General features: G+C 39.7%; 1 protein-coding gene across 1 annotated transcript in view; it reads right to left on the bottom strand.

Annotated features, from left to right (window-relative positions):
* Positions 1-4,409: 4,409 nt before the first annotated feature.
* Positions 4,410-14,525, bottom strand: part of LOC148525062 (carbohydrate sulfotransferase 9-like) — an 89,435-nt gene continuing 79,319 nt past the window's right edge. Inside the window, exon 4 of the mRNA XM_088471187.1 lies at positions 4,410-6,150. Within this exon, the coding sequence (XP_088327313.1) occupies positions 5,321-6,150 (830 nt within the window). The 3' untranslated portion in view covers positions 4,410-5,320. The remainder of the gene's footprint in view (positions 6,151-14,525) is intronic.

The following is a 14,525-nucleotide window of genomic DNA, read 5'->3' on the forward strand; positions in this document are numbered from 1 at the left end:
GGAGACAAGGCTGATAGTGTGGACCTTTCGCTCGCGAACTTGTTCCGGGAGGATTGAAAAGGTCGTAGTGAGATACCTGAACCGAGAGAAATTTTGCAGGACTTGTTGTTAAAATGGACGGGCCTGCTGTATTCATTCTCATATTCTCTTTTAGAGTGTTCACCATCCTGGTCAGTTCGGGAATATCAAGTGTCTGTGATGGGGGACCGATTGAGGAAATGGGAGCTGATGGCAGTGCTGATGGAGTGGAATCAGGAGGAGTGAAATGCCAATCAGGGGAGTGTCTGACCAATCTTAGTACTGTTATTGTTAAGAGAGCTGTCATTCTGGATACTCGGGGAAGGTGTGGAGGTTTATCGTCTGAAGATTCCTGTATTTGTGAGTTTTGTGGGTCCCTAGTTGATGAGAACTGTATCCAACGGTGCCAACCTAAATATAACCCGTACTGGGGAGGGTATCCTTTAGAGGATTATCACAGCATGGTAGGCAAAGTGTTAAATCAAACTGATTGCTGGGTGTGTTCACATGTGCCACAGGGACAGCATAATGTAGGATTGGTGCCATTTCCGCTGAATGTCACGGAAATTTTAGAACTGCAAAAAGGGAAAACATTGGATGGAAAATTCCTCTCATCCAAACCACCTCATTTCAAACTCTATCAATTCCAAGTAGATAGATCACTTTTGTGTTTAAACATAACCAACCCCAATAAACCCGGTGGTTGGGAAGTGACAGGGAATAATCAGATGATGACCTTCTCACAAAGAGCTGATAATGAGTCCATAAACTATGATCTGTTACGCTCAATTAAATCAAGTGGGAAACATTTTAGGTACAGGTATACATTGAGTTCCACCAAAGAAATTATTGGTAAAGTACCAGATGGTTATTGTGCTAAAATAATACAACCAGAAACTTGCATATATCAGATGGAAGAGCCTGATATAGGATTGTTTGCAAGAGAAATGTGTTTAATGATAATGATGCATACCATTCCTTATCTTCTCCCGGATAATGTATATTTTAAATGTGGAAGAAAAGCGTATAAATGGCTCTCCCCGAGTTCCGAAGGTTTGTGTTATCTGGGAAGAGTAGTCCCAGAAGTTATGACCCTCACACATGTTGAAATGTTGGGAATACATAAAAACACACCGTCACCATATCTTCACACACAATATGAACACAGAGGCAAGAGAAATATCATACCTTGTGATATGCATATAGCCGCTCAGTTAATCAGTGAGACAACTGGCTTCCAAGTTTTAGTCGCCCTGGATCCCACCAGAATTACTAGGGGTACATTAAATTTTAGATATATCCAGGAACTTGCTAAATTAATAGATAATATCACCGAGATGTACGATGACACATTCAGGTACACAGGGAGAGAATTGCAAGCGTACAAGAAAGAACTAGTGCAACACAGGCTAGTGTTGAATTATTTAACTGTTGTTACTGGAGGGTATTGCGTAACGTTAGCCACCCAATTTGGAGTAAAATGTTGCACTTATGTCACCAATGATACCAGCGACCCTAAGGAGGTGATAGACCAGAAGATGGATGAGAATCTGCAGCTCAAGTGGAAATTTCATAAGAACCATAATGCATCAGTGGCTGAAGCAGGGGAAAAGATAGAAGGATGGGTGTCATGGCTGAACCCAGTGAAATGGTTCTCGGGTCTAGGGGAATAGGTCCAGGAAGTGATCGCCAGCATATGCAAATTCTTGATCCTTATACTGATTGTCATCATAGTAATTGGCATATGCGTCCGGTGTGTTCCTATTGTGTTGAAGTGTGGAAAATGTAAAAACAGAGTGAAACGAAAGAATGAAACAATGATGGTGGTCAGAAATGATAATATGTATACCGAGATAGATACAGAACTGCATTACAACCCTGAGCTAGGAAGTACCATCATTTAAATGTATAATATTTAGACATGCATAGAAGATATTATTGAATTGTTATTTATAGAACACCTCAGACAATGTAAAGTCTCAAATTCCCCTTCAAGACTGCTGTTATAAGACTGGTGCATTCCCACACCTGTCACATGATCTCCCAAGATCCGCGGTGTGCGTATAATAGTAGTTTTATGTCCCCACCCAGAGACACATTATTGATGGATTAAGACCCACCTTGTGCCATCTCAGAATAACACTAAATAATATGTAAATGTAAGCCTAAAATAAATGTATATAGCAGATTGTGATATGCTATTAATTAATCGCATATTAGCGAATGCATAAGATTTGTATGAAACCGCTGAAAAAGTAGCTTTATGCGCACGCATCTGCCCCAAGTTAACTAGCGTCCTTATACCAAACCCTGAACACCGACACATTTTATATTCATTCATAAGGTTCAATAAGCATCAAATGTATGATTCAAGTTGGTTAAGTTAGTTTAAATCCTGAGAAATAAAGGTTTTTGATAACTAAGGTATTATACATGATATGCAAGGTGTGTTTGGTCTTGTTCTGATGCATACGCTTTTTACAGCATCCCTCTGTTATCGGTGGAGAGATCGCATCATGCAAACTCAAGTTACGGATCACAGAACTTACAAGCAACAAAATGTTTAGCTGGTGGAATGTTACAGGAGGCGTTATTACATAGATTCCCCTACTGTTAGAGGCAGGGGGAGTCTATTTGAACCAGCCTGTTAAATATGCTGTAACATATGCTTCTCCTCCGGGAACCAATGACATCAGCAGGAAATTTCCCCTTTGTCCTGTTTTAGTCTGGGGGGGATAAATACATGTGCCCGAATACTGGTTTTTTAGTCCATGCTGAATGCTGTATGTACTGAGGGTCTCTAGTCTGAGGTCTATCTCTGGGTCCGGAGGCGCAGCATATGTATACTGTACTTGGGTCTGTAATATTTCCTTTTACGCCTAAATTGTGTATGTATCAATTGCGTGTAACTGACTGTACTTTTACCTGAATAATACTTGTGCGTTGGAACCACAGATTTCACTCCTGTCTTTATTTGCGGTGAGACTGCGTATGCAAATTAGCGTTATTCTTAGAGGTTTATAGGAAGGATTTTAGAAGGTATAGGCAGGAGTATATAAAGGTTCTGATCCAGTTTTGTTAATATATATGAAGAATTTTATGAACTATAATTGTATGGAATATGACTGTATGAAATATAACAGCATCTTTGCACATTGGTAATAGGGATTTATTATCATGCATCATATTTTGAGGTTCTAATTTATTGAATTAAAAACATAGGCTTTGGTCCAATATTCATCACTGATAACATGTGCAATCACATCTTTCTGTGAGCAGGAGGGAAAACCCCTAAAATGTATACTTCACCTTTAAATCTTATTTAAATATTATCCTGTAAAATTAAATCTTGTTTATTGCAAATGGGATAAATATGCAATTCCACATTCAGAAAACAAACCATGGAGTTTTATTGTAAAACTTATAGTGGAGCTAGGAGACCCCACCACTACCACCATCTCTTCTAAATCATCCACGCATTTTAAATGGGATGTAGTTAGTATTCTGGCAGTCGAGATGCTGGCGTCCAAAATACCGCCATCAGAATCCAGACAGCAGTCGGAATCCCAGCGCCAAGCGGCATCCCAACGGTAAGTATTGCGGTTAGGGGGAGGGTTAGGTTTAAGGATAGGGGTTAGGGTTTGGCACTAGCGGTAGAGTTAGTGTTAGGCTGTAGGGGAAGATGGTTAGGCTGCGAGGTGGATTAGGGTTAGGCTGCGGGGAGGAAGGTTAGGGTTAGGCTGCAGGGAGGGAAGGTTTAATTTGAGGGTTAGGGTACTTTCCTAGTTGGGTCGGGATTCTAACTGTCGGCATACCGCTGTTAGTATTGTGACCGCCAGAATCCAGACCGCCGGGATCCCTTACCCAACCCTTTTAAATCCCTACCTCTCTGCCGTATAACATGGTTTACCAGGTGCCAAATTGCACCTTCTTACTGGATTTACTTCTATCTCTAAATGAGCTCCTGTGTATGTATCATGCTTGCCATCTCTCCTGGAAGGTCCAGGAGAGTCAAGAATTTGGAGCTGCTCTCTTGGCCTCCCAACAGAGTTGGCCAGTCTCCTGGTGCCTTCCACTCCCTCACTAAAGTGGCTGGCCGGGTGGTTGGATGACACAATTTGCAAATTTGCATTGAACTGCATCATCCTAGCCCCACCCCATGTGCAAATTGCCACAAATAGCTTTGAACATTAGGAGGAGGAGTCATAATGCTGTGTAGACCTAAACCTGGCAGTAATATGCCACAAATAGTGGCTTTAAACAGCTGGAGACAGGGCCAGGATAATGAGAATGCAGGGACCTTGTCCACTGCCCCCTGGAGGGGTTTTATGAAAGTAGGCAAGTATGGTGGATATGCCCATGGCAAATAAATCAAGGAGTGAGAGCTAGGGCAGAAGTTAATTTGAAAATGCCGACAGAGATATGTTGAGGGTACACAAAGCAATGAATTGTAGCGGAGGGTGCTGAGGGAGAAAAAAGTGATGGTGGTGGGGAGAAATTAATGATGGCTGATGGTGAGAAATATAGTGATCAGAGGGCGGTGGAGGTAAGAGGATCTGAAGGTGCTGGTCAAAAATAATTTGAGGGTAATGAGAGAAAATGAATTGAAGAAGAGGGTGCTGGGAAGAAATTGGGACGGTGGAGGGGGAGAACTGAAGTGAGTGAGAGGGTGGTTAGAAATTAATTTACTTGAACAGCATGAATTGAGCTGATGGAATTAATTGACTGCAGTGTGCTCTGCATTATTTCTGCTCTGCATCTGGCAGAAAGTTATTAGGGCATCTCTCTAACATTTAGCACCCCATATATACTGTATGTATAGAAAAATAGCTTTCTTAAAAATACACTTTATTCAAAGTCTCGTCATCACCATAAATAAGCCATTCAATTTACGAATACATTACTATATTAACACAAATATTTGCAAGAATATGAAATAGGATTGAGTTCAGGTCTTGCAAAGATTATCCTTTGTTGGTGTAATTTCAGTAGGATCAGAGCAGCTACTTTAGTCATTCTTCAAGACTAGGTGGACGCAGACAGCAGAAGATGGGAAGGGGCAGGGCTAAAATAACATACAGCCACTCACTGCATTACAACATATTATAGTATCTTGACACAAACTGCTTCATCTCCAGATGTAGGAAAGTTTGAAGCATGATGGGCTTGGGCAACATGTAGCAAATCTATGCATTCAGTGTTACTGTAACATCAATAGTGCGTTTGGCTCTTGTCCAAAGTGCTGAAGAATTATTGTGGTGTTAATTGAACTTCTATATAGAACAAAATTAAAACAACCAAATTATTCTAGACTTGTATAATTGGAATGACTGTACTGAAACATGGAGAAGTCTGCACTGTAAACATTCACAAGTTGTCTAAACAGACTCAGAGGAATGGAGTCCAGATAGCTTCTGCTTATTTTGTAATTTGTACGTGCATCACTAGGATGATGTTTCGTGCTGGGGTAAGTCAGATTTCTGGGGGCCCCAATGAGCTTGAAAACAAAATCTGCATCCTGTTTTATTGTTTCATACTTGCCGATAAAGTCATAATGGATATTGCATGGATCACAGAGGTCATACATTGGTCTCCAATGAGTATCTCTATGTTGCGGCTTTTCTGTAACAATGAAGCGAGCAAACTCTTCGAAAGTAATTTGTTCTGTGGAGTTGCTATTCTTACTAACAGCTTTTTTAATTGACTGTGCAATAGTTTTACTATAGTATGTGTCATCTTCATGGAGGAACTTGTCTCTGTAGGCCGAAACCACCCTCTGTAAAGGATCTCGAGTGAACATGACTTTGGTATAATTTGCCAGAAGCTGTCTCTGCATAGAACGAGGGTACGAGCTTAACTTCATTAGTAAACGAGAGGAATGAACCTGGTAATGCTTAAGCTCAGTTACTGTGAGCCCTAAAGATTTGTTTAATAGAAGAATGATTCTCTTCCAGTTGGAGCAGCCCACTTTTGGCACCTCACAATATATGAATTTGTGGCTGTGTTCCACGTACAACTGAGCAGCGACTCTTCTGTCCAGTGAAAAGTAAGACTTGGTGAGATTGTTTCTTTTACAAAAAGACTTCACAATAGATTTCCGGTGTTCTCGAGCAACTTCGTTTTGCAAACTGTCTGCAAAAGAAAGATTTTCATTGTCAGTAATGTAACTAAACATAAACATACTGTGCTGTACTTATTTTAAAACATGTATTATTTTCTTCTATTTATATGTCATCACCAAGTGTCCACCGAGTCTTACAGAGAAAATTAAAATTTTACTGTACGTACAAACAGGGCAATGTAAAATGTACAGTACAGATGGTATCAATCAGTGAGATATTAAGACAATTTCTGTAAGAGCCAATAAGTAACAGCACCGCTCAATGACCTGGAGCACCGGGAATGGCTGACAGAAGCTTCTCTTATTTTTTCATCCAAACAAAACGGCATCTCTTGATGGAATTGTGTTTATAGTCTTACCTGCTGTAGCAGAGTGCCTGTAATCTTAATGCATTGTTAAGCTTCTGACCAGTGCCCTAACTAGATGTCTGTGACCGGTGCCACTACTCAGAGAGCAGAGGTCAGTGGCCGGCACCATCGCCACCCCACAGCCTTTGTTTCTAGCTAGCCGGTCGCCGGGAACAGGACCCAGCAGCAAGGATCAGTACTGTAGTACCATTGAATCGTCCTTTAAATGCTCCTGGCAGGCACCCTGCAGTCTGTGCCGCTGATTAGAACAGCCTCAACGTCTAGCTTTAGGTGAGTTCAGGCACCTGTTTTCGTGGTTTTGTAATAGATGTATTATTTTGAAATTTTAATTTATTATTCTCAAGTTTGTATTTAATGTAACCACATGCCTTATATAAGGTTGTTTTAAGTTAATAGGAGCAATGCTATTACAGATCATATCAATGGCAATGTACAATAGAAGCCTTTCCATTATATGCTCAACTGTGATAATGGTACCAATTATTCCAAGTTTTTAACTATACAGTAACATGAATGTTTTTGTATATATAATATAGCCTATATTATAAGGATATTTATACATAAGGGTTCATACTACTGTATAATGATTAACAATCAAGTATTTTAAAGTCTTGTGAAAGGAAGATGCATATTGGGGGTGAATCAGCAAGGATCGCAATTGCAAAGCTGCACGCAGGCTATAGATATATGATTTATGCACGCAGACAGCTTTGCCATTACGTCCTTGCTATTATGCAAATGCAGCAGGAGATGAATGGCACCCCCTGCTGCATTTGTGATGCCAACACTGCAACAGAGGTCATAGACTGCGATCACCATCGCGACCATCGGTGGTCGAAGGCCGCGACGGTGGACAGCACTGGGCCACAAGCCAGCTGAGTAAGCCTCAGCTTAGAATTGCAGAAAGCGGGTTTTAGGATGGTGCACTCAGGATATATACATACAGAAACCGGCATATAGGAAAACAGCGGGGAGTGAATTCACATGATATCCGGTGGTGCACCCGAGAGTTAAATTAACATCAAAATTCAAACATAAAAAGAAAACTCTTGTTGCTGGGGCTTAACTTAACTTTTAATAATATGAAACTTGGCTCACAAAACACAGAAAGAATAATAATGACACAATAATAGGTTAATTTGATGATAACCCTTAATGACACTGCAAATCTGACCCAATATATTTGATTTCTGTGTGAAATAATCTCCTTGGATCCTCATCGCACCAAAACCTAAAAGAGGAGTGATGGTTGCCACATTTGTAGGGGCTATGTACGCCATATAAGTAAAACACAGATATATTCACAGCTGAACCAAACTTATTCACAAGCAGAAGCGTAATAGTTGCCTGATCACAATTACATATTCAGCCTCACATCAAATGTTTCCAAACTCCTCCTATAAATAGCTTCACTTAAATGTATTAATTTTCCTTGTATAAGAGTAGTTGGAAAGGCGCTTACATATAGTGCAAAATCTGGTGTCTAATTTTGGTCTTTTTGTCAATTGACCTTAGATGACCAATGAGAGGGCCAATTTGATTTTGCAGTAATATGTAAAAAGTCCTGCATCTGCTTTTGGCTGGGGTCCGGATGGCTGTGAGGGTCCCAGGCAATGAGAGTACAGAGGAAAGGTAAGGAGGCAAAAAGCGTGGGAGAGAGTAATATCTGCACTTACAACTTCGGCACAAATTTTAGGATCAAATCATATCACATTTTATGGTCATAACGACTCAATGGGCGGGATGCATGACACATCTCACTCGTGATGCAATGTATTCCGCCGGTCATTGCATGTATGCCGGCGTTGGTAACGCCGGTATGCATGACGATCCCCGCAACGAACAGTTCTGTCGATAAGAGCAGCCCTTTGCGGTGGAGGGACTTCCGGGTCTATGACCCAAAAGCCCCTCTGGTGCCCTTCTGTGCATGCAGATTCCTGGATACCTTTATCAGCACTTGGCGGACAGAAGCTCATAGACTTCTATGGGTAATGTCATCAGGTTACCCACCGCATCTAAGTCCCGGAGTGGGGATTAGTGCATATGAAAAAAGTAGTCAAACCCGCATTCTGGATCTTTGGGCTACATTCTCTTTACCCTAGTGACCTCAATGAGAACATTGATTTTGAATCTTTTGCTTGAGGACTTATAGTCAGCTCATTTTCCTAGTTATCAATATATGCATAGGATGATTCATTTTGTTCTCATATATTTGAAATTAGGATCCTTTGTCCCATTATATAAAAAAAAAATATATATTTTTTTTGTGGTTATGTAAAGGTAACTCCAAATGTGCCTTATGGTCTTATTAATACATGTATATTTATTGGGGATTTGCCCCATATAAGTGAGTTAATATATACGCCTAGAATTATGGAGCTTTCTTGTCCTGAGAGGTATCTAAGTTGTTAACTAGAGATACAGGTATATTATAACTTCCTTGTCTGATTTTGGAACATTTTTAATACACTTTGATAACTTGTGGTTTGCATCATTTTACCGTATTAAGTGTCTTTATATAATAGGATTTATCCAATACTAATATTACAATAGCAACAGAAGATATTTACCTCATGGGATGGACTTCTATATTATAGGCTCAAACTAATACAAGATAGGGAGTTTGAAGCTTATGAAGAGTGTTTTGTTAGTATAATTATAGTCTTTAATGAACACAAATAATGTTAACAGTAATTATTCAATAAATGTGGTCACTATCATAAGATCTAAATATAATGTTAAGGATTATATATAATTAGGGGTTTATACTTGGTCTAGAAGTGAGTTTATTTTCTTATTAATTCGTCACACATCCGCAACATAGCTGAGGTGCGTTATTGATATCGGAGTACAATAGGAATATCAAACATCGCAAAATAGGTGAAAAAAACAACTAGTTAAAGAAAAATAGAGATTAATTTTGAATAATATAGATTGTGTGTCCATTTATAAGTGTGGAGTTTGACTAATCATCATTTATATATTTCTTTATCTCTTTCTGTATGAAGAAAAATATTAGAACAATATACCTCATCCTTTCTCGTAAATAATGGTGGAAACACAGATAAGTTTTGAGTTACTTATGATGTATGAACATTTCCGAATCCCCTGTGGTGTAGAGGTAAGATAGAGTGATGGATGTACCTAGAGTCAAGGGTTTGATTCCTGGATGGGAAATTTATTAAACTTAAAATGTATTTTTGTTAAGTCATGAGATACTTAATGATATGCAATTATATCTCACTCTCCTGTAGTGTAGAGTAAGATAGAGTGGCAGACATGTTTAGAGTCAGGAGTTTGAGTCCCAGATGGGAAATTGATTAATTCCAGTATGTATTCTTGACATAGATAGTAATGGTTTTATTATAGCAGTTAGATGATTCCCGATTTCTATGTATATGTTTTATATATGTATTTGTTTATTTATATATTTTTTATATATGTAAAGCATATTGAGCTATACATTTTTTAATGCTAATAGGAATTATATAGACAAAACATCATGAGTATTGTCCCATATATTTTGGATGCAAATAGTGATTAGGAACAACAGGTGTCACTCACCTGAACTAATAATTAAGAATGGTTGCTCCAATCACTGCCCTTTGGTGCTGGTATATAAGAACAGTAAGTTCTAACTATCATTACTCTTTGATAAAGCCCTCATATGCTAGAGTGAAACACATAAGAGGACCCCCATATTGGCAGCACTTTGATCTGTGATGGAGACACCGGAATGTCTTCCTAATACAAACCTTACGGAGGAGGCACAGCAAGTGCACACGATAACACCACGGTGTATGCAGTGGAACCGGTGGATGTATGCGGCCGAATCAAGCTGGAGCACACGGGAGCTAAACAAGACTGCTGGAGCAGGACGGCCCCAATTAGGCTACTTTCCAGAGCAACTCCACTGACCAGGTATATCCAGTGCGGTCAAAGCTTGTGACACCAATTAAGCTATTCACTTATCACCATTACGATCTTATCCCTTTTGGGACAGTTAGACCATATATGACTTTTACGGAACATCTCTCACAGATTTTCCTATTGATATACACTCAAGTGGAGCACTATTAATTCATTGATGAACAGTACAGCATGTGCTTTTTCTATTAGGTGTTCTTATGGGACATTTTTATAAAATGTATTGAATTTTACACTATATAGATTGCTTTATTTTGATCTGTGAATTATAGTTGAATATTCCTAATAATATACAAGGAAGGGTATTGTTGTATATTTGTATTTTATTTTTATATGTTATTAAATTATTATTATTATTATTAATATTATTATAATTATTATTATTAGGAAACCTGACTGCTATATAATTTTCTGCCATTTCACAACTTGGATCTAATAAATGAGCACAGTCGTATTTCTATTTATTCACTTGACCGCATTTTTGCCATTGATGCATCTCGCCCAATTTGCATTGAATTACCATTGCTTTAGTCCCATGAAAAACATTCTACCGAAAAGGATTTTGTGCAGATTATCAGTGTTTGCACAAAATGGACAGATGTATTAAAGAAGAGCCCCATCTGCAAACACCCCAACATCTGCTGATAGCTCTCTTACCAGGTGGTATGAAGGGTTAATGAGAGTGCCAGATAAGATGTGTGCTACACCAGGGCGCATGGTCAATGCATTTCCAGTAAACGCAGCAGCAATATGGCGTATGTGCTGCAAAGGCATATTTGTGCATGGCTATAAGCAGTGGTCAAAGTGGAAATTTAGAAGTCATATGGTAAATGCTGCTTTTACCTGGAGAAAACGCAAAATAAAACACACGAGAGTATCAAAACAATGTATGAGAGTGAGAAATATGATTGCAACATAATGAGTACATCAAGAGGCTTATAGTACAGTGCAAAGCCATTTAAGTAACAATTTCTGTTTACAAGAGACATTTATTGGACACTGGGGATTTAAACACATCAGATACATCCACATGCTGACACATAGTAGTATTAGGATTCTCTCATTCATGTACACCAGGAAATCTTACATACATTTCAGCTGACACTGGCACTATTGCATACCGCCCAATATTATAGATCCTGGAAGAGGGAAAATTTGCGTGCCAAAGGCGTGCGCTCCCAAAAGGGGGCGTAAAGGTATCTTGGCCTTGCCCCCCATTCCATAATTCTGGCGGTGTCCCCAGCTCTCCCTGGAGATGCTGGGCTGTCCCCAGAGACTCTCCACACACATTCTAGATGCCATGCTGAGCAGCAGCGTGTGCTACCCAATTTCACTACACACTGCGGGACATTGAAACCCATGGCTGGGGTGGTGGGACAGTCTCAGAAATACATGGGCCAGCCAGCTTCTTTCCTGTCAGTGGCAGCACCAGCAACCTCTTTCCCAGACTCAGTTCACACTGATCCTCTGCTTGAATGATGTTAGCGGGGAACAAAAACACTGATTCCCCCCCCCTGGATCTGCCCCAGGCTGAGAGGTGGATCAATACTTTTTTTTTCATGTTTTATTTTTGTAGTGGGTGTGATCACACCTCCACAATGAGGCCACACCCCTTACAGTACCCTGGCCCTGCACCTCTTTCCACCTCTGCTGCATCCAAGGACATAGCTATCGGATCACTTGCGTGGACATCGGGCATCTGAGTAACCTTCACTTGAGAGTGGTTTTGCCAAAACCAAAACACGGGGGCTCGCACACATTTCTTCTTTGCATATCTGAGCAGTGCTCAAGTTCCAAATTATTGTCGTGTTTTGGTTTTGGCAAAACCACCCTCGAAATGTTTTGCTTCGAGATTCAGTTTTGGTTTTAAATTGCTTTAAAATTGATAAAAACAGCTAAAATCATGTAACTTGGACCTGTTTTTGTTCCTATAGTGTTATTAACACCAATAACATTACTTTCCAGACATTTGAATTCAGTTTTGACCACCTCACAGCACCTGAAATCAAATCTAAAATACATAAGATCTGGTTTTTAGATCCGAGCATAGCCATAATTATTGTTGTGTGACCGGTGCTCCCGAAGAGAGTGCAGGCCTCTGTGGGCAGCACCGTCGCTAGCAGGGAGCCCTACCCACATGGAAGTGCCAGTCTTGCACTTGCCAGTCAAGGGCTAGATTTCACTAAACCAAAGGAACGCTATGCTCACTGGTTTATAGTTAATTAGACAAAACCATTATGCCACTGAGGCTAGTTGAGTGACTGAGGGGACATGCTGTTTTGCTTTTAGCTGTACATTAAATGTGTGCAAAAGTCCAATTGGACAGTACTGGTACTACCTGGTCAAAATGTTATTTTGGGAGTTACGTTCGCAAATCATAATGCATGAATGGCACAATGACTCAAAAAAGTGAAGCCAGCTGTTCCTTTATACTTGCTACATCTCATAGAAAATAAGCAAAAGGCAGATATACCAAGCACCAACCCTGAAAATGTGCTAAATATAGATTCCTTAGCTGTCAAACAGCAGCAACCTGTGAAGATTGCCAACTCCAAGGGAACAGTTCTTATGTAAATAGTAAAGCTATTGAGAAAGATGTGCGATACGGAGAAATGTGTTGAAGTTACAGGTGCTATTCCTAGTGCTTTGTCTTGTGTCCACCATAGCGAATGTGCCTGGGAACACAATTTTTCAAGAACTGAGGATGGCCATTGCATTTGGATGTCCAACTTGGCCCTCCGACATTTACCACTACTACAGTCAGATTACCTCTGGATGGTCCACTTGGCCTAACTCACTGTGGACACGTTTTGATCACCGGCCAAGTCATTGCTTGTTTGAATACCCACTGGAGTCCTGTCCTTTCTCCCAGACTTCCGTAACACCCAGCACGCTTGTACAGCTAACGGATATTCATAATATGTACCTCGGGGTGATTCTTCTATGGAGGTCCGAAGTCAGTGAGTATCATTGAGGATAACTGCTGCTTTACTATTTACATAAGAACAAGGTTTATACACATTGGACTCTATATTTATGAAGTTTGTTACAATTTGACTATTCGCTATGGAGGAATAATCTCTATATATTTTTGCACCCTTCCTACTTGCCCCACTTGCTATTTATTTATTTTATATCACCAATTTGAACCAATTAGTTATTATTAAAGAGACCCAATAAAAGTTATATTTTAATAACCAATTCTCCTGTGCACCACAAAGAACAAATCCTTTTTCCTTTTCTGCATCCTACACAGATAGGTGACAGCAGTGCCTTCACCCACAGCTCATGCTAATGTCACTGTGTGTTTATTGTGCTTTATCATTGGAAATCCAAAGCTATTGTTCCCTGGAATCAGAACAGAACAGCATTCCACAGAAAGAAATGTATTTTTCTGATGTCTTTTGTATATGTTTTTGTATATGTTACATGGAGGGATAATTCTGTAATCTACTCTTAATTATACCATTAAAAGTAATGCCTTAAATACAATGTAAATGAACTAACAAAGAGTGTCCCCACAAAGGAATCACTTTCCTCTTTCTGCCCTAGCAGAAAACCTAACGTCTATAATTGATGTACCTTTTTGATTCCGGGGTGCACCACCAACACATAAGATTGTTTTTGATACAGTTATATAAAAATATCACTTTCTCTATATTGTTGGTTCCTTATGAATTTCCTATATATTATACTGGAATCCTGTGTGGAGATTCCCTTCCCCTCTCCCCAACTTTAAACATCACACAGCCCAGCTGCACTGAATTGAAGCATTGAACACACCTGTACCCGTAGAGCAGATTTGTATCATTATTTAGTGGAGCCAAAGAGAAGCAACTGTACTTTTCCAAACACACAGAAGGAAGAGATTTATCTTTTTATGTTGATGAAGCTTGTCTTAAGTTTTGACAAGTTAATTTTTTTTGTAACAAATGCTTCAATATGGTCTCACCACAGTTATAATGGACTTTTTTTTCCCTTCTTACTGTTAAGCTCTTGCACTTTTTATTGAGTTAATACATGACTACTTGACAGTACTACAGACAAGGGTGGACTAGGCCAGGTGGCCTGGGCCAGACCCCTCTTCAGTG

Source organism: Taudactylus pleione, unplaced genomic scaffold (assembly GCF_031769625.1).
Source record: "Taudactylus pleione unplaced genomic scaffold, aTauple2 ptg000113l, whole genome shotgun sequence".
Classification (NCBI taxonomy): Eukaryota; Metazoa; Chordata; class Amphibia; order Anura; family Myobatrachidae; genus Taudactylus; species Taudactylus pleione.